Genomic DNA, 21335 nt, shown 5'->3' on the forward strand with positions numbered 1-21335 from the left:
GATGTGGAGTTTATTAAAGAGGGAAAAGTCTAAAATGACTCCAACGTTTTAGCCACTAAGAGAAGCAATCCAGTGATCCACCCAGAGAAGACAAGAGAAGTTTATGGAAAAAGATACTTTGGGTTAATCCATTTTAAAGGAATAACTTATAAACCAAAAACAGAAATTGACTATGAGTTAACTAAATAGAAAGTAAAAACTAGGAAAGCGGGGAACCAAAGGTCATATATATAAAAGCCTAAGTGACAGTTATGACCGAACAACCAGTCGACCAGTTGCTATGACATGCCCTGACCAACAGGGGACAGACGCTCAACGCAGGAACTGCCCCCTGGTGGTCAGTGCGCTCCCACAGCAGAAGCACCACTCAGCTGACCAACCCGTCCTGGCAGCCCACCAGCCTGGCGGCAGCCACACATTCCCTCAGTAGTCCTGCAGGTCCAATCTCCGGAGAATGGGCCAGACCAGCACTGCTGGCACGATCCTGACAGTGCCGCAGGCCTCCTGGAAGGCAGCTTCAGGAACCTTGTCCGCTTCCCCTCCTTAGACGCTCCACAAGGAAGGATATAAAAGCGGCCGCCAGGTGGCTCCCAACAACCTGCGCAAACGTCAACAGGATGGAACGGGATCCCAGGTTGGCAAGGGTGTCCCACTGCCCGCCCAGAGGGCCGATCGTGACCCAACCCCCACCCCCAGGACCTCACCCGTGCACGAATCCATGCATCGGGCCTCTAGTTAATAATAAATGAGCCTGGTCCGTGTGGCTCAGTGGTTGAACATCAACCCATGCACCAGGAGGTTGCCAGTTCAATTCTCAGTCAGAGCATATGCCCAGGTTGTGGGGTTGGTCCCCAGCAGGGGCATGCTGGAGACAGCCAACCAATTGATGTTTCTCTCTCATCAATGTTTCTATCTCTCTCTCCCTCTCCCTGCCTCTCTTTCTCTAATATCAATAAAAACATATCCTACATAATAAATGGGTAATATGCAAATTGACCGTCACACCCACACACAAGAGTGCTGCCACAGATGCCTGGCAGGCGAGGGCAGTTGTGGGCGATTAGGCCAGCAGGGGAGGGCAGTTGTGGGTGACCAGGCCGGCAGGGCAGTTGGGGGTGATCGGGAGAGCAGGGGAGGGCAGTTGGGGCAATTGGGCCAGCAGGGGATCAGTTAGGCATCGATCAGGCTGGCAGAGGAGCAGTTAGGGGGGGACCAGGCCTGCAGGGGAGGGCAGTTGTTGGGGGCCGGGCCTGTAGGGGAAGGCAGTTAAGGGCCACCAGGCTGGCAGGGGAGGGCAGTTAGGGGTGACCAGGCTGGCAAGGGAGGGCAGTTGGGGGGGACCAGGCCTGCAGAGGAGGGCAGTTAGGGGAGACCAGGCCAGCAGGAGAGGGCAGTTAGGGGTGACCAAGCCGGCAGGGGAGGGCAGTTGGGGGGGACCAGGCCTGCAGGGGAGGGCAGTTAGGGGTGATGGGGCCAAAAGGGGAGGGCAGTTGGGAGCGATCGGGCTGTCAGGGTAGGGCAGTTGGGGGCGATAGGGCCAGCAAGGGAAGCAGTTAGGCATCGATCAGGCTAGCAGGGGAGTGGTTAGGGGGTGATTAGGCTGGCAGGCAGAAGTGGTTAGGGGCAATCAGGCAGACAGGCAGGCAGGCAGGCGAGTGGTTGGGAGCCAGCAGTTCCGGATTGTGAGAGGGATGACCGACTGCCGGTTTAGGCCCGATCCCTGTAACCAGCAGTTGGACATCCCCCATGGGGTCCCGGATTGAAGAGGGTGCAGGCTGGGCTGAGGGATACCGCCCTCCCCCTGCATGAATTTCATGCACCAGGCCTCTACTATTTAAATAATAATGATAAATGACAGCAACATTTTGAACTCCTATAATGTTCTTTCCATGAACAGTGCAGTGCTTACTACATATTATTTCATTAAATCCTCACAACAATCTTAAGTGGTATATGTTATTATTCCATTTTACAGATTAGAAAAATAAGGTTTAAAGCATTAGGTGGCATGTGGAATGTCACCCAGCATAAAAGGTGTAGAGCTGGGATTTATCCCTTGTCAGATATAACATCTTAAAGATTTTCAAAATTTCCTACACCATGTTCAGACAAATACTTTATAATGATCACTTTGCCTATGACAACCATTGTTCTAGGAAGTATTAGTTATAAATGAAATAGAGCTAATGTAACAACTATTAAATTAAATAAACAAAATTATATTATCTTTCCTTGGTCTTTTATTTTTCATTAAAATGAATTAACTTATATATGAATACATCATTTCAATTTCTTGTAAATTTGCAATTACTCTTTACAATCCAAATGGCTTTTAAAAGACTGCCAATGTTTTACCTAGAGAGATTAATTTAGGTGAGAAGAAAAAAACTTTTGAAAGTAAAAATATATAAAGGTTAACTTTGAAATATTTTTTATTATTTAAGAAAGAGATTTTTTAAATTAATAAAATAATTACTGTTGGAGGAATACATTTAATCAGGGAAAGCAAAACTAAGGGTTTGAAAAAGTAGGAAGCCAGTGCACCTCTTTTTAATGACACCAAGAATCTATTTCATTGTACACTTAGGAGGCACGAATCAATTTAAAAATGACAGAAAGTGTGCCGAAACCGGTTTGGCTCAGTGGATAGAGCGTCGGCCTGCGGACTGGAGGGTCCCAGGTTCGATTCCGGTCAAGGGCATGTACCTGGGTTGCAGGCACATCCCCGGTGGGGGATGTGCAGGAGGCGGCTGATCGATGTTTCTCTCTCATCGATGTTTCTGACTCTCTATCTCTCTCCCTTCCTCTCTGTAAAAAATCAATAAAATATATTAAAAAAAAAAATGACAGAAAGCGTATGTGAAAAAGCCAGTTTCTCCTGCCAGCAAATAGCCTAAATGTTAAGTAAACCAAAAACTGGAAGGGATTAGTTGAAATGTCAAAAGACAACCTTTTACCTGCTCATCCTTATAAACTCATTCTCATCCCTCAGGCATGCTTTCTAAACAAATAGTTTCAATGTGCAGCAGCAAAAAGCCTATGGCAAGGTCTGCCATCTTGTAACTGTCAAAGAGATTAGTCTTTGATCTATTTGGGAGGTCATGTCCACATTCACATTAGCTAAGTCTAACAATATTATACCTGTTGAGCAATGATTCTTTAATGCTTAATGAGACAGACATTTTAAATTATGGACGTTAACTGTGAATTTTTTTTTCTAAGTTTTGACAGAAAGTAAACACCAGAAATTGAACTCAAGTGTGGTTTGGAAAAATGATCTTTTAGACCAGTTAATATTACTTTTCAAATACATTTTACAAGGCTTTCCCAAAATAGAAAGTTATATTTAATTGTACTCTCTGAAATGAGTTTAAACCAGTTGGTGCCCACCCATCCCTGATAAATTAGTGTATGTGTAATTTTGGAGGAGTGTGTGAACAGCAGAGAGATGGCAAATTCTTTCACCAGAGATTGCAAACGGAAAGCCCAAAGTTTGTTTTGTAAGGCCCTTATTGTAGCTTAAAATAATCTGAACTATTAGCCAACCCTCAACTAGCTCACTCATTTAAATAATCTGTTTAACTTCTGTAATGGCTTGAGTTTTTAACCTATTGGTTTAGATATTGCACTAATTCATAAAACATGTTTTCATACGAATTCAAAGTTCACACAAAACGAAAAACACCCTTAATTTGATAGATTCTAGCCAAATGAAAATATTTCTGCATCAAAAGCTAACCTGATGGGAGGGCGGGGGCGGGTAAGAGATCAACCGAAGGACTTGCATGCATGCATACGAGCATAACCAATGGACACAAGACACTGGGGGGCATGGGAGGCTAGGGGAGGGTCAAGGGGAGGAAAAAAAAAAAGGAGACATATATAATATTCTTTGTAATACTTTTAGCAATAAAACAATTAAAAAAAACACAAAAGCTAACCTCATAGCCCTAGCTGGTTTGGCTCAGTGGCTAGAGCATGGCCTGCTAACTAAAGGCCCCCGGGTTCAATTCTGGTCAAGGGCACATGCCCAGGTTGTGGGCTCGATCCCCAGTAAGGGGCATACAGGAGGCATCCGATCAATGATTCTCCCTCATCGCTGACGTTTCTCTCTTTCCCTCTCTCTCTTTCTCTCTGAAATCAATAAAAAAATAATTTTAAAAAGTTAACCTGATATAAGTAGAGATGAGACCCTGAGTAGCAAAGACAGATAATCAAGAGTGAAGAGGTACTTAGAGAACTTTGTAAAAATACCCAAATAGCATCCAGGCCATCCAGACAGAAGTTATATGGTTTTGAATTTTGATTTTACCATTATATTGTAATACACTTGAGATCAAACAGTATGCTCCTGAAGTACTCCAATGACTCAGTTTTATTGCAGACAGTATAAGTAGCATACTACTGATAGTAGTAGTAGATACAAAATAACCAAAAAGATTATACTGTATATGTCAACAAGAAATTTAAGTCACAATTTTGAACATGAGATTACTTTTTCAACTTAGTCAAACCCAACCATGTTGGTCTTAAACTGCTCTGTTCAAGAGTAGCCTTTTATAAATTTTATAAGTAGCTTCTGACAAAATAAATGGTTTAATAAACATGAGCTGGAACTATAAATGCATCTCTTTACTTCACTACTGCCTTATATCCCAATTCACATAAATATGCATTATTATTTCAGAAATAAATGCCTCCCTAAAAGCAATCAATATAGCCAGAATACATACTTTTTCTTGTCTGTAAGTTTTATCACAAAAGTTCAAGCCTCAAAATAAGACTAAGAACAAATAATCAGCTAAACTTAGTAATTAAAAATATTAAGAAAACTTTGCCTCAGAAAAATAAACACATTTGTCTAGCAAACACTCAAGAAGAACAGTTTTATCTTTAGCCAAGATACAGGACCTAAAATATAAACATTTATAGCAAACCACCAAATCTGGAAGACGGAGACTGTGCATTAGAGGCATTTACTGCTCCATATCCTCACAGTGTAAACACTTTTATCAGGGTATCACAATATAAATTCCAATGGTTAGAGTTCTAAACTCAGCATAAGATCTTGTACGTGAAATAATTTAGCTAGATAAAAGGAATATAGCTGGTTTTATTTCATCTGGCACATTTTCAAGATTTCTGAAACACCACGTTAACCAAATGTAGTATGTGTATGTGTATATACATATATATATATATATATATATATATATATATATATTTTTTTTTTTTTTTAAATGGGGAAAAATGGATTTCTGCCAAGAGTTAAGAAGCCAGGCTCCCTTTTAGATTAAAAAACACACACACACACACAATACATTAGAAATGGTTTTCAATTGTTATGTATTTTTCTTGTTATGTGAGGAATTGACCACAATAATCTACCAAGAAATAAGAATCAAGACATAGTAACAGACATAGTAATGTAACTTATTTCACATATGCTTTAAGGCTGCTTGTATAAGATACTATTTGCAGAGAAATCTGTATTAAACTTTGTGTCATAAATTGTCAGTGTTGAAAAAATAGCCTAAATTTTCCAAATATAAGAAAAAGAACAAAGTATATTGCTCTTCAATAGGGATATTGTTCTCAACATAAAGGAAGGAGCAAAAGTAGATTTACAGTTGTGAGTATGATAAACATGGAGTTAATACAGCTATTGTAATAATGATAATCTGCATGTCTTTTTCCATATGAACAACTACAAACCTACTTTTGCTAATGTAGGCCATCTAGCCAATGTTGGCCACCTACTTTAGGCGTTTTAACACTTGGATCAACTCTCTCTGAAGGTGTTTAACCTACACTATTCAATATATACATTATTTTAGGTGACTTATAAAACAATTTCTTCAGCTTATGGAGTGGCTACTTTTATATAAAATATCAATGAAAATATGTACACTGGCAGGACATACAGAGAACAATGTTCAGTTTTGAAAAATACCTTTTACTAAATGACTTCCACAACTGATCTTACTTTGTCTGAGAAATTATAATATTAACATTCTTAATATCCTTCACAATATTTTTGATCACTTTGCAACCCTATGAGCTGTAATAGAAGCAAACTATATAAACTACTACTGACCCGTCGCACGAGGACCCATCCCGCGAGACCCGGGACCCCTTCCTCCTCCCCCACCCCGTGCCATGGGACCTCCCCACGTCCCGGAGTCCCGCCCGGCGTGTGGCCAGCACACCACGAGACAGCCTCAAGACCTGGAGTGCCACCCCGATGCCCCGCCTCTGGCTGCATGCAGCTGCCGCCGGGCCCCGCCCCCGTGGCACGCACATGGGGCCGCAGAAACCCTGGTGGAAGCCGCACGGAGCAGCCGCCAGCCCCACCCCTGCTACCCCACCCCCACTGTGCACGCTGCCATCTTGTGATGGCATTACAGCATTAGGGTCAATTTGCACATTACCTCTTTATTATATAGGATGTTAGTGGTGTAATTTACAGAATGAGTGCATAATTAAGCCTTGATAGTCTAAATATTATTTCATTCCCGTATCTTATAATCTAGAGCTTCCTCTGTTAAAGTCATGAGATTTTAACATATGAGAGTCAAATAACAATGAATAAACAACAACCAACATAATGAAATATTATCTTACATAACAAAGCAAGGTGCAACTGTAAAAGGAAAACTAAGCTCTCAAAGGAATGAATCAATATTAAGAGGTTTTGTTAAGAGGAATGAGTAGTGCTGCATTCAGCAAGTGACAGACTTGTACCTACTCCCATATAACCCTTGAGGATGGCAAGATTTCTCATGGAGGAAGCTTATGGATGCTAAAAGGAGCAATACTAAGTACTGAGGGGTTGTATAAAAGTTTGGAGGCAATGGCAAGCAAAGAAAGTAGAAGATAATCCCAGCAAGAGGAAGCTCAGACTCAGATTTACATGACTAAATACTGTGACATTTAACACATTGTTTGTGGGTAGTTTTTATCGCGCGCTAACAGGTGGCGCGGGCCATTTTTGCTAATTTTTTGCGCAAATGGCAACGTTCAGTAAAATTACGATAACTTTAGTTTACGTATTTATATGTTACCCGCATTCTACCGCTAGTCTATAAAAAACATATTAATACGTGTCCCGCACTCTACTACCAGTCAACGTAAAACGTATAAGTAAAACGTATAAATACGTTTCCCGCATACAATGTGTTAAAAACAAGCATGAGCAAGAAACAGTGTACAAGTAAAAAAATATAGATTAAAAATATACTTAAAACTTTAATGTTGGGGCTGACCAGCAGCCCCTGAGCGACGGAAGAGTGGATTACTCCGACACATTTGCTGTGAAAGAGAGGCTAAGGGACTACCTGGCTATAGCAACCAGACAGCCTTGATTGCCTGCCTCATTAGCCTTTTATTGTAGCAGCAGTTTGAAATAAAATTTATCTTTTAGATACAATCAGCAGGGTAATATTGGGAGGACACATGTGTTTGTAATGTCCTGTAAGCAAGGGCACCCAAAGATTAGGCATAAGTACTCCAGTAAACACACGGAGGTCTGCACATGCACAGACTTGTTTGGAAAGGCCAAGGAATAATTAGAGGCACCGCCTCCGACACGCCCCTAAGTCTCCCCTAAGTTGGAATTCCAATAAATGGCAGGTGGCCTTCCACACACTTCCCTTTTCTCAGAATATCCTCCTTACGAACTTTCCAATCAAGTCTCCTGTGCTCCCCAACACTTTAAAACTGTTTATCACCTCCGTAGCCTAGCACAGTGGTTCTCAACCTTCCTAATGCCACGACCCTTTAATACAGTTCCTCATGTTGTGGTGACCCCCAATTTCACTGTTACAAGTTGAACATAATTAAGGCATGGTGATTAATCACAAAAACAATATGTAATTATATATGTGTTTCTGATGGTCTTAGGCGACCCCTGTGAAAGGGTTGTTCGACCCCCAAAGGGGTCGCAACCCACAGGTTGAGAACCACTGGCCTAGCAGATGCATTATTTTTTTAATCCTTTTTAAAATATTTTATTTTATATTTTGCACAACAGATGAATTATAATACTTCACCATTCAAAGTTATCTTTCAAAGATAAATATGTTTGATTTTTTTTTTTAATTATTACTTTCTGATAGCACCTTCAACAGTCCCAGATCTGTCTCTTGCTTCAACACTGTTTGGAGGGAACAGACCCAGGGACACCCCTTCTTCCAGCCTCTGACCACTTTCTAGCATTTTATCCAGTCACCACCTTCAGAACCACCTCTGAGACCAGCCAACACCGTTTTTGTTTTGTTTTTTTTTTTCCCTATTTTAATTCCTTATTTCCTAACAACCCTGAGCTCCCAAATTCAACAGAATTATTCCACTAAGGTGGAGGCTGCGGTCAACCACCTGGTCAACCTGCATCTGCGGGCCTCCCACACCTACCTCTCTCTGGGCTTCTATTTCCACCTAGATGATGTGTGGGCCATTTCTTACTTGATTTGTCAGAGAAGAAGCATGAGGGTGCTGAGTGTCTCTTAAAGTTGCAAAACCAGTGCAGTGGCCGCATTCTCTTCCAGGACATGGTGAAGCCTTCCCAAGATGAGTGGGCAAAACTCAGGATGTCAGGAAACGACCATGGCCTTGGAGAGGAACCTGAACCAGGCTCTTTTGAAGCTGCCTGCCCTGGATTCTACTGAGAAGACCCTCAGCTCTGTGACTTCCTGGACAACCACTTCCTGGGTGAGCAAGTGAAACTCATCAAGAAGATGGGTGACACCTGACTCACCCCTGCAGCCTGGCTGGCCCCCAGGTGAGGCTGGGCAAGTATCTCTTCGAAAGGCTCACGCTCAAGACCTTTGAAGGGCCCCTCTGCATTCCCCTGGTGTCTGGCTTTTGCCTGAGCCTCTCCCCAAAACTACTAGCCATTCTTTTAACCACTCTGAAGCACTTTCCCATGCACTGGACCAAATGAAAACAATGAAGCTTCTTGCAGCAAAATAAAATAAAGTAAGTATTACTTTCTAACTTAACAATGTTTGATTCAGTTTCTCAAATGTGAATGGGAATAAAGGAATATTGGATCATAACACTTTAAAATACTTCATCTTAGGAAGTAATTAAAAATTCTGGTTTCAGGAAGGGAAAAAAAGGCATTTCTTCTTTCCTTGCCTCTTAAACCCCCCAAATTAAAAGACAAATGAGAAAGTGACATAGATTCTATCTTCAATTAAACTAAGAGACATCTGTAACCTCAAACGCCAGTATATGAACATTAAAAGCTGATGGACAAAGCAGAGGTGAAAGTTCAAACTGGAGTGCCCATAGAGTTATTGATGGGAAATAGGCCAGCAGGAGTCAAAAAGGATTCAGGAAATAGGTGCACAGGGAAACAGTTGGAGGATGTGTACTACAAAGATGAAACAGTAAACAAGAAACAGAAGAACTGAGACCCAAGAAACTTGGGATCCAACACAGAAGATAAGCAAATCAACTCCTAGGATGACAGCAAAGGGAAGTCTCAGGATGTTGGCAGTTAAGTAGACCTAAACAGCAACTGATTAAAGCAATTGATTACTTAGTCCTGATAGAAATAGGAGATCAGGAGGCTGCAGAAGGGATGTCTTCAGGAGGAAAGAAAAAAAAAAAAAAAAGAACTGAGATTATCTAAGAGATCTGATAGAAAAATTATGTTAAGAGGCATTGCACGGATTTATTAAAGGGTTGATAGATGATTTAGTTAAAGATCTTTCAAAAAGACCAAAAGGGGGAGAAGGGTATTATTATTGCCAAGAAAAATTTTAAAGTTCAAGAAAGGAAGGAAATCATTTGACTACAATGAACAATATTTTCAGAGTCATGATAATGTATATTGGTTATGAATTTTAAAACATTTGATATAATTATATGGGAGGATAAAGGAAGAGAAAGGTAAAGTAAGCTAAATTCTTATCTCATATAGGAAATAACTAATTAATACCTAAAACTGATTAAATAAAGATAAAATGTATAGATAAAAATACCAGATATAACAGCTAAAAGAAGCAGGGGCTGGGAGTAGGGTAGAAGCCAAGGACTGTTGCCCTAAGACTATTACTGTATTTAGTTATAAATTAGGCTCTCAGTAAAAGCTTTATTGGACTTTTTTCAACTTGATAAAAATAATTTTTAAATAATAGTAGGTTGTTACTTTTAATTCATGACATACACAATGGCATTCAACCAGAAGATATTGGCGTGGCAATGTCTAGAGACATTTTCGTTGTCACAACTGGTGGGAGAAGAAGGGTTTGCTACTGGCATTGAAACATCCTACAATATACAGGACATCACTCACAGCAAACAATTATCCTGCCCCAACTGTCATTTGTGCCAATCTTGAAAAACCCTGCTATAAAGTAATTTTAAGCAACACATCTGGAAATTTTGATGCTATAGGAAAATAAGTTGGGTAGCTTATTATATTCCCTGGCACACTGGGGCTATTTGACCCAGAGTTAGAAAGCATAAAGTGAACTCATTCCCAAGGTATCAAACCTTTAATCTTCATGAAAACAAGAAAGACATGTTATAAACACCAAACAGTGCTCTGGGCCAGCGGAAGTAGTTAAGCGTCAGTCAACCTTATAATTGAAGTGTGATAATTTCACTTTTAAAGCCTTCCACCTATTATAAGAGCAAAAGTAAAATACAAGTAAGGCCAACAAAGTTCTTGCTCTTTCCAAAAAATAAGATGAGCACAAGAAAATAACTGCAGAATTTTTCAAAAACCAAAGTTTTTGTTGGCTTTATTAGTTATCCACAGGTTTAACTTGTAGCTATCTATATTCAGACATGGCTTTTTCCCTAAGCAAATACAATGACATGAGTGTTGAGAGAAATTACAGTTTACAGTTAATACAATTTTGTATTAGTTTCAGGTGTACAGCATAGTGGTTAGGCAATCATATCCTTTACAAAGCGATCCCCCAATATCTCAAGCACCCACCTGGCATATAGTTATAACAATATTACTGACTACATTCCCTACGCTGTACTTTACATTTCTATGACTCTTTGGTAAATATCAATTTGTACTTCTTAATCCCTTTACCTTCTTCACCCAGTCCCTCCAAACTCCCTCCCTTCTATAACCATCAGTCTGTTCTCTGTATCTATGAGTCTGTTTCTGTTTTGTTTTTTCATTTATTTTGTTCTTTATATTTTACACATAAGTTAAATCATATGGCATGTGTCTAAAATTTTGTGACTTTAAATGTTTCCTCCCATGAACCTAAAACATTTAAGATATATGGAAAAAAATGTTTAATTTAAAAACACCTCAGCAATTCATTAATTTTGTGTTTTTATGTTTGTTTTTCAAGAGGGATAGGAATAATGGATTTGGCTATTCTCATTCTTCACTGTTCAAGGAAAATTACAAATTATCTACTTACATGGCATACTTAGTTTTAAATTAGATTTTAATTTTGGAATTTCAAAATATACTTAAGCCTGCTTTAATAATACTATTGGCTACACCAATTTAAAAAATAAAGCTGGGAAAAGAAAGTTTTCTGAGAGGGAAAAAAAGGATTTCATAATTGAAGATAAACTCATTCTGGACCTTCAGCGGTGACAGGTTTTTCTTCCATATCTGTGATTTGGCTTAAGTGTTTTCAACACTTTCAACAGCATGTTGCTGGGCTCCTAAGTATTTACAGCCCTTTAAGTTTATCCATGAACCTGTTACAGGTCCCGGTCCTTTACTAAATTATAGACATCACCAGTACAGAGACAGGATCTTCTTCAGTTTTGCACTTACTATGTTAAGTACAAATTAGGCGCTTAGTACAAGTCTGTTAAATGAATAAATAAACGAATGCTAAAACACTCAACATTAACACAATTATAAAAGTGGCTCAAAAGAAATACATAAATTTACTACTTCCCCCGGGTAACCACACATTATTTAGGCTAGGTCCAAGTGGGTTTCTGTATCAGATGCTACACTATAAGAACACCTGACCTCACACTGACCTCAGGCTCTATTCCTGGATAGTTTCCCACAACTTACGATAAAGTCTCAAATCCTTAAAATGGTGTACAGAGCCCTAACTGATCTGACTCCTTAATATCTCTCTCAGCCTCTACTCACATGCCGTTCTCCCCAAACTCACTCTCTACCTCAGCTTCTTTTTTTTGTTTTTGTTTTTTGGTTAATCCTCACCCAAGAATATATTTTGTTGTTGTTGTTAATCCTCAACCGAGGATATTTTCCATTGATTTTTAGGGAGAGGAGAAGAGAGAGGGAAAGACAGAAACATCGATGTGAGAGAAACACATCGATTGGTTGCCTCCTGCATGAGCCCCGACCAGGGCCCGGGCCAGAGAAGAGCCTGCAATCAAGGTATGTGCCCTTTATTGGAATCGAACCCAGGACCCTTTGGTCTGCAGGTCGAGGCTCTATCCACTGAGCCAAACCAGCTAGGGCCCTCAGCTTCTTTTAATTCCTGGAAACTGCTATCTTCTTTCAAACCTTAGGGCCTTAGCACACGCTGTTCTCTCTGCAGTGAATACTCTTATCCATTCTTTGCACCTACATAACTTTTTTCCTCAGGAAGTCTTTCTTTACCCCTCAAAATTAGGTCAGGAACCTGTTATACATTCTCACAATTCCTGACTTTTTCTTACAGTCCTCATGACAACTATAAATAACTGTTTCTTCACTGCTTTAATATTAATATTCCTCACTAGACTGTAAGCTCCATGAGACAAGGGGCTATACTCTGTGTAGTGTATCACTATGTCACCAGAGTCTAGCTATTAGTACTCTAGCCAGATATTAAAAAAACAGTTGTTGGCTGGGTGGCTCAGTTGGTTAGAGTGCTGTCCTGTACAACAAAAGGTTGCAGGTACGACCCCTGGTCGGGGGGCAACTGATTGATGTTTCTCTCTCTCTCTCCCTCCCTCTCTTTCTAATAATAATAAAAAAAAAATCAAAGAAAACAGTTGTATTGTTATTCTGAAAAGTCTTAATAAAGTCTTAATAATCTGAATAGTTTTGTAATCTGGCCTTTCATTCCACTTTATCAAATGTTTGTATGTTTGAAACTCAATGTAGACAAGATTTAAGATTCATATCTCATCTCTCTGGTTCCTCCATCTATTTTAGGCAAATCAGTCAAAGTAAATGAATATTTGCATGAAAGTGAAAGGTGTTGTTCAAGCTCTCTTTCTCTAAGCAACCAAACACCCATATCTTATCCCACCAAAACATCCTGTTACACATTCGAGTCCTTTACTAAATTACAGACATCACTAGTACAGAGATAGCATCTTGTTCATTTTGCACCTACTATGTTAAGTACAAATTAGGTGCTTAGTACAAGTTTGTTAAATACATAAATGGTTATTATATGCCAATACTAAGATAACTAACTAGTCACTATCTAAACTGTAAATAGTTTCTAAGTGAATTTATTTTGGTAACTCAACATACAACATATATTACTAAAGAAAAATAATACACAAATATAAAATTTGTTTATCTTATTTATCTTAATTTTAATAATTGTAACTTCTGATATTGACATCAAATTTTATTAAGCTAATTATAAATATTTAACATGCCACTTGAACATCTTTAAAGTATAAAAATTTTTTGCCTCATGCCATGGTTTTATAAATTTTTTCTCAGAGGAGTAAAGGCACAATACTCATGAAAGGAGAATATTTCTATGTACTCTTAAACTAATCTGTGCTAAGGAATACAAATAAAATGCAAGTTTAAAAATCTAAGTAGAGCCTGGCCAGTGTGCATCAACCCATGAACCCGGCCGGAGGTCACAGTTTGATTCCCGGTCAAGCCATAATGCCCGGGTTGTGTGCTCGATTCCTAGTAAGCAGTGTGCAGGAGGCTGTGGATCAATGATTCTCTCTCATCATTGATGTTTCTACTGGTATTTCTCTCTCTTGTTCTCTTCATCTCTGAAAGCAATAAAAACATATTTTGACTTGTTTAAAAAAAAATCTAAGTATTGTACTTTATAATGTCTCAGAAATTAGACCATGCCATCAACTTGAGATGTGGATGCCTGCATTATAAAGCTGAATGCTTTTGCAGTTTTTAGATCATACTATTTGGCCAAAGGATTTGCTTTAGATATCCATTATACTGTGACTTAACTGCGTTAAAAGAAAACATCTTTTCTTTCAGTTATACTTTTCCACCAACATCTGATCATGCAAAAGCCTTGGTTCACTTTTCTGCTCCTCAAATACTTTGGTTTAGTGCACAGAAAGGTTTCTTCTTAACTATTACACAGTTAAGTATGTCCATATAGAATGATCAGAAGCATCTGGAAAGGTGGAAGTGAAAAAATCCTCACTGGGAAAGTTACTTACTGCTTGCCCTTCAGAGTGGCCTATTATCAACATTTCATAGTGGGTTTCTTTATTTTCAGGTCCCTGAGGTATATGCAATAAATTATGACAAACTAAACAAGTCACACTTGGCTCCAAAATGAAATTTTCCTACCACTACTTTCTAGTCCCCAAGGTGGGAAAAGGAAATCCTGGTCACAGCCAAAGAAGTCATATTTTTGGCTCTAACATACATTTTCCTGCTTCTCTAAAAGCCAAACTCTGCAACTGAGACTACAAAAGTCTTAAGTTAGTATTTTAAACTGCATTTTAATTTTTACTTCCATAATCTGTGCCTCAATTTAAGGAAAATATTTAGTATCATAAAATTAATGTCACTGCCTTTTTTTCCCCCCACTCAAATGACTTTTCTAACTCAGACACTGATCTGAACTTTTTAAAATAACGATTCAGCGCTCGCTTCAGCAGCACATACGCTAAAATTAGAACAATACAGAGAAGATTAGTACGGCTCCTGCCCAAGGATGACATGTAAAATAAAAATTCAAATCAAACAATATAGAAAATAATGCAAAAATAGATTTTTTCATTTCCACAGATAGAATATTTAAGGTTTGCATTTATAAATAACTTTTACTTATTCTTGCATGATAGACTGAGTATTAATGCAAAAGAAAATAATAAAGTCCTAATTTGTGGTCCAGTAATTTGAAGCACGGTGTTAGTTTTGGAAAAGCCATTTCAGGAAATCATTTGCCCTGGTCAGTTTGGCTCAGTTGGTTGGGTACTGTACCATGTAATGAAAGGTTGCCAGTTTGATTCCTGGTTACAGCACATGCCCAGGTTGTGGGCTCGACACCCAGTAGGGTGGTACTAAGCATGCAGGAGGCAGCCAATCAATGTTTTTTTCTCTCCCTCCCTCTCCCTTCCTCTTTCTCTAAAAACCATTAAAACCTTTAGGAATAAATAAATAAACTTAAGAGCTAAGACTATATGAAACTCTTTGAAGAAAACATTAGGGGCATGGCCTTGTATTTGGCAATGGTTTTCTAAGTATGTCACCAAAAGCACAAACAACAACAAAAATAGATAAAGTGAATTCATTAAAACTGCCACGATATTTTGAATTGAATTAAAAAAGGTCCACTGCCTGCGTCTATAGATGCTTATGGCAGTTAACTGGTTAAAATTTCAGAATATCTTTTATATCCATAAAAGTACAAATAAATATTTTTAACTTGTTTGGTCATTTATGAATTTTAAGAAACCATTTATAATGATGCTCTGATTTATTTCAGATATTAATATTTCAGATATTCAGATATTTCAGGAATTAACTGCTGGTATTTCCAAATGATAATAGACCTTCTTAATTAGAAAACTTGCATACCTATACTGTTAAAGTTTATAAACATCAGTCTTTTGGATGGATGCCTTATAAATACCCTTTAATTGTAAAAAAAAAAAAAAAAATGCCAGGATTCCTTTTTGAAGTCTTAATTCTAAATCTATTGCCCCCCATGCTGCTGACTTTGGGCTTGGGCATATGACATGCTATGGGCAAAAGGTTAGAAAATGTGGAAGTACTTACACAGTCAAGCCTGCCCTCTTGTACCCCTGTCATTGCAATGATAGCATGTTTTGGCTAGTCTGTCGGTCCATGAAAAATGAGATAGATATGTAAAACAGTCCTTACTCAGTCGAGCCCAACCTACATTGGTCAAACCACAGCAGGGTGACTGAGCCCAAGTGAAATTGCCCAACATGCCCAGCCTAGATCATCTATTGCCCAGCCACCCCACCCCACCATACATGTGTGTATCATAATAAATGATTGTTGTTTTAGGTGAGAGTTTTAGAATTGTTTGTTACACAAGAACTGATCCAGACATATGACAAAAAGAAATACACTTCCCTTATATCTAGTATTGCCAATAAAGAATTTCCTACAACTTGGATTACTCTTAGGTCTATCCCATTTGGCCCTTCTAGGAACCACTAGGGATACTAGGCAAACTAGGTCAACTTCTTTAGAACAAACCTCCTCCTCCCTACCCAGACCTCATTGTCTTCTGTTATTCTGCTATTTTGTACAACTAGAGCCACTAGGATTCAGTTAAGTAGAACTACAAGGAGGATATTACTGAAGAATGTCAGAGCAGACTACAGGGTGTCTATCTCTTTTTTTTTTTTTTTTTGTATGACAGACTGAAATGCTGCCTGGAAAGAACTTATTGTAAGAAAAATAGAGCATTAAAAACCCAAATTGGGAGGAGAACCAAGATGGCGGCATAGGTTAACGCCGGAGTTTGCTGCTTTGAACAACTACTTCAAAAGTGAAACCAAAAAACGGAAGGGACATCACCCAGAACCACAGGAACGCTGGCTGAGTGGAAGTCCTACAACTAGGAGGAAAGAGAAACGCATACGGACACTCAGAGGAGGCGCAGTGCTGAAGTCAAATCCTGAGGTGCGGAGTGCGTGGAGCGGGCTGGCGGCGGAGGGCACGGTTGGAGTTTTCAATCGGGAGGGAGTCGCAGACTCTGAGCTCCAGATACAGGCGAGTCTTTAGGGACCCAGACTCAAACGGAAGAAGCGGGACTGTCTGGCTTCGGTCAGAGCGAGTGCAGCTTTCTCTCTGAGGTTTGCAGCCATTGCTGGGACTCAGAGAGGCAGAGCCCCTGGGGACAGGACTGAGAGCCACCATAACTGCTCTCTCCGGCCCACCCTGTTGATCCTGTGCGACCCGCCCTGCCCAAGCCCTGCACAGAGGCATTTGCCGGATAGCCTCAGGCAAAGGCTAGATTAGCACCTCCCTAGAGGACAGAAGTTCTCTCACTGCAGACACAGCTGATTCTCATAGCCACTTGGCCTGGAGGTCAAACCCTCCCTGGTATTAGCTACAACAATCAAGGTTTAACTATAAGACTTGCGCACAAAGACCACTAGGGGGTGCACCAAGGAAGCATAACAAAATGCGGAGACAAAGAAACAGGACAAAATTGTCAATGGAAGATATAGAGTTCAGAACCACACTTTTAAGGTCTCTTAAGAACTGTTTAGAAGCCGCCGATAAACTTAATGAGATCTACAAGAAAACTAATGAGACCCTCAATGTTATATTGAGGAACCAACTAGAAATTAAGCATACACAGACTGAAATAACGAATATTATACAGACTCCCGACAGCAGACCAGAGGAGCGCAAGAATCAAGTCAATGATTTGAAATGCGAGGAAGCAAAAAACACCCAACCGGAAAAGCAAAATGAAAAAAGAATCCAAAAATGCGAGGATAGTGTAAGGAGCCTCTGGGACAGCTTCAAGCGTACCAACATCAGAATTATAGGGGTGCCAGAAGATGAGAGAGAGCAAGATATTGAAAACCTATTTGAAGAAATAATGGCAGAAAACTTCCCCCACCTGGTGAAAGAAATGGACTTACAGGTCCAAGAAGCACGGAGAACCCCAAACAAAAGGAATCCAAAGAGGACCACACCAAGACACATCATCATTAAAATGCCAAGAGCAAAAGATAAAGAGAGAATCTTAAAAATAGCAAGAGAAAGAAACTCAGTTACCTACAAGGGAATACCCATACGACTGTCAGCTGATTTCTCAACAGAAACTTTGCAGGCCAGAACGGAGTGGCAAGAAATATTCAAAGTGATGAATACCAAGAACCTACAACCAAGATTACTTTATCCAGCAAAGCTATCATTCAGAATTGAAGGTCAGATAAAGAGCTTCACAGATAAGGAAAAGCTAAAGGAGTTCATCACCACCAAACCAGGATTATATGAAATGCTGAAAGGTATCCTTTAAGAAGAGGAAGAGGAAGAAAAAGGTAAAGATACAAATTATGAACAACAAATATGCATCTATCAACAAGTGAATCTAAGAATCAAGTGAATAAATAATCTGATGAACAGAATGAACTGTTGATTATAATAGAATCAGGGACATAGAAAGGGAATGGACTGACTATTCTTGGGGGGGAAAGGGGTGTGGGAGATGCGGGAAGAGACTGGACAAAAATCGTGCACCTATGGATGAGGACAGTGGGTGGGTAGTGAGGGCGGAGGGTGGGGCGGGAACTGGGAGGAGGGGAGTTATGGGGGGGAAAAAAAAGGAACAAATGTAATAATCTGAACAATAAAGATTTAATTAAAAAAAATAAAATAAAATAAAATAAAATAAAAACCCAAATTGGCATAAAACAATGCCCAGAATCATAGTTGTTAGAAGTGAGGGTAGAGAAAATAGAAGTTAATATAATTTTTTTCTTCACAAGTAACATTTTATTTAATTTTAAGAATGTTGAAAGAATAACATATAAACACCTGTATTCTCACTATATTTTCTTGAAGCTTGCTTTTTACTAAAACAAACAAGTATTACAGAAAATGCTAAAGTCCTTTTGATCACTACCCTCTATACCATTTATTTCTCTTCTCAGACATACATTGAGTTGGATGTGAACCCTTTTGTATCTGTTACGTGGTATTTAGTACAAACTATTATTAGCCATAAAGGTTTTTTTTCCCCCAGCTCTGAAAAACTCATATATAAGTTCAAAAAGAGAGAAAAGATTTCAAGCAACAATTTAAAAAGCTAGGGTTTTTTTTTTGGGGGGGAGTACTTATTTAAGACATTGGAAGAACATGTGGTTCAGAAAGAAGGGGAAAAATACTCTTTCCACTTTAACAAAGCACTATTAGTGCAATAATATGGGTAAAATGATAAGACATAAAAAAGAGACAATACCACTGCCAACAGCAGTGCCATCAGCAGCAACTCAGCTTTAGCACTAATGCTGTTGATGGTGAACACAACAATTTCCCCGAGTGGATGGCAGCTGTTTCATCAGTAGCAATAGCCAGAGGCATCATTGGCCATTTTAGAACAGGAGCCCTAGGCATGGTCATCAGCATTCTCAATGGTAGCACTGGTGGCTGGAGAAAGGTACTGGAAGGCACCAGTTACTGTAGGCGGGAAGGATCAGATATCCTTTATGGACTTTCAGAAATTTTGAGGAGCTCCAGAGGTTAGGGAAGAGTAGAAACTAACCAGAGAAATATCACTTATTACTGTTAATATTATATAATTCACAGTGTCTAGTAAAATATTAACAGTAAAGAAGATAACTGCCTGGAGAAAGAATTTCTTCTTTGGTATGAGATCCTAACCAGTTGTGCTCTGGGAGGAAAGATATGAATTATACTCAATGCAATCAGCTCAGTGGTCAGAAAACCTCAATTCTTGGTGTCAGATTGCTAGCATCTTCAAATGCCCGTAGAAAATAAATAAAAATTCTTCTCGATGGAAGATAACATCATCTTTGGCTTCAAATTATTGCTACGAGTAATTTTTCAAATATAATGTTTAGCAAACAATCAGTGATAATGAAGCAGAACTCCTGTTTTTGGCCAAGACCAGAATAACTGGTTTAGGAATATCCCTCTCTACAGTCTTTAAGTGACTGTAAAACTGGACACAACAGATAAAGCAACTGCTTTCAAGGAGTAGACACCAGGCAACACAAGACTAGTCTCAGAGATTAGGGAAATCCATTTCAGGGGTGGGCAAACTTTTTGACTCGAGGGCCACAATGGGTTCTTAAACTGGACCGGAGGGCCGGAACAAAAGCATGGATGGAGTGTTTGTGTGAACTAATACATGTTAACACTGCTGCTGGTGAAGGAGCGGAGGGGAGAGCAAGAGAACCCTCCGCTCTTTCGGCTCTGCGGGCCGGATCCGGCCCGCGGGCCGTAGTTTGCCCACGGCTGCATTAGGTGAACTCCATGATTCTCAGCTCCCTTCCTGGGTAAAACTTCCTGACAGCAGCACAGAGCACTGAACAGGCAGAATACAGGGTCCTGTTGAGCTGAGGTGGAAGAGAGAAGAATTTGGGCAGCTAAAATCACTGCAATCTGCAGGGCAGGGCACGGCATTGGAAAGAAAGGAGCCAGGTAGAAAAAGGGCCCCACAACTACAGGGGACCCCTGTTAGTCTGTGGCTAACAGCTTCACAGAATGCAAACTGCTGGACTCTACTTCCATAGGTCTGGATGGAGTCTGAGAATATGTATTTCTATCAAGTTCCTAGGTGATACTGATGTTCCTGACCTGGAACCACACTTGGCAAATCACTCTGTTAAACAATAAATAGTATAAGTTAAAAATATAATAGGCGCACTCTCCCTCTCAAGAACACGCCCATGCCTTTCCATTCCCCTTCTTCTTACCGCCACCCCACCCCACTCCTCCTCACCCCATCACCACCACCAGTTACTTCTCTCTCCTAAGCTCCAAGGGTCCTTCTTTTGCTTCTGTAACTTGGTTCTTGAGCCTACACAGCCCAGCTGGCTCATTTCTAATACCTCGCTAACTTCCTAAATAAACTTTCTCTTATAATTTGAAAAGACAAATAAAATAAACCGGTATCTACTAAACCTTTCTCACTCATTAAGTCACTATAAAATTAAAATAAAATACCTGAAGATACAAGAAAAATGTATAGTTAACACAAAATCAACAACTTCTATGATAAAATTTCTTAAGACTTTGAAGGCCTACCTGAAGATCTTTCACATTTGGAAAAGGAATTCCGATTGTTATGACAGCACGGGCATTGTCATCTGAGAAATCCAGACCCTCACTCACTTTACCACGACAAACTGCTACCAGGAGGGCTCCATCTTAAGCAACAGAAAAAAAAACATTTTCAAAAGCACACTCAACATTCCCAGAAATTGCCTTTTCTTGTCATTTTGAAAAGCTCCGATTAAGTCATCATAGTAACAAACTTAAAAAAATCAAAATTAAAATCTCTTATGAGATAAAGTTTTAAAAGTTCAATGTCTTTAAATAAATGAGGAAAATAAAATTACATTTAGGTACAATGTGGTAGCAAACCAATTTACAAACTATGTGTCTCAGAGAAACACACAGTAAAACCACATCAGAGGAGTAATTTGCACATGAACTGAGCAATTGTGAACCA

The 21335-nt window shown here is 39.5% G+C and overlaps 1 protein-coding gene across 2 annotated transcripts in view; it reads right to left on the reverse strand.

Annotated features, from left to right (window-relative positions):
- The window catches only part of BRIP1 (BRCA1 interacting DNA helicase 1), a gene marked incomplete at its 5' end in the record, with an annotated part of 117483 nt that overhangs the window by 21520 nt on the left and 74628 nt on the right, over positions 1–21335 (reverse strand). For both annotated transcript variants that reach the window (XM_081108822.1, XM_081108823.1), the window contains one exon: positions 20909–21030. In XM_081108822.1, coding sequence (XP_080964948.1) covers positions 20909–21030 — 122 coding nt within the window. The remainder of the gene's footprint in view (positions 1–20908; positions 21031–21335) is intronic.

Source organism: Myotis nattereri (assembly GCF_964212035.1).
Source record: "Myotis nattereri genome assembly, chromosome: 16".
Classification (NCBI taxonomy): Eukaryota; Metazoa; Chordata; class Mammalia; order Chiroptera; family Vespertilionidae; genus Myotis; species Myotis nattereri.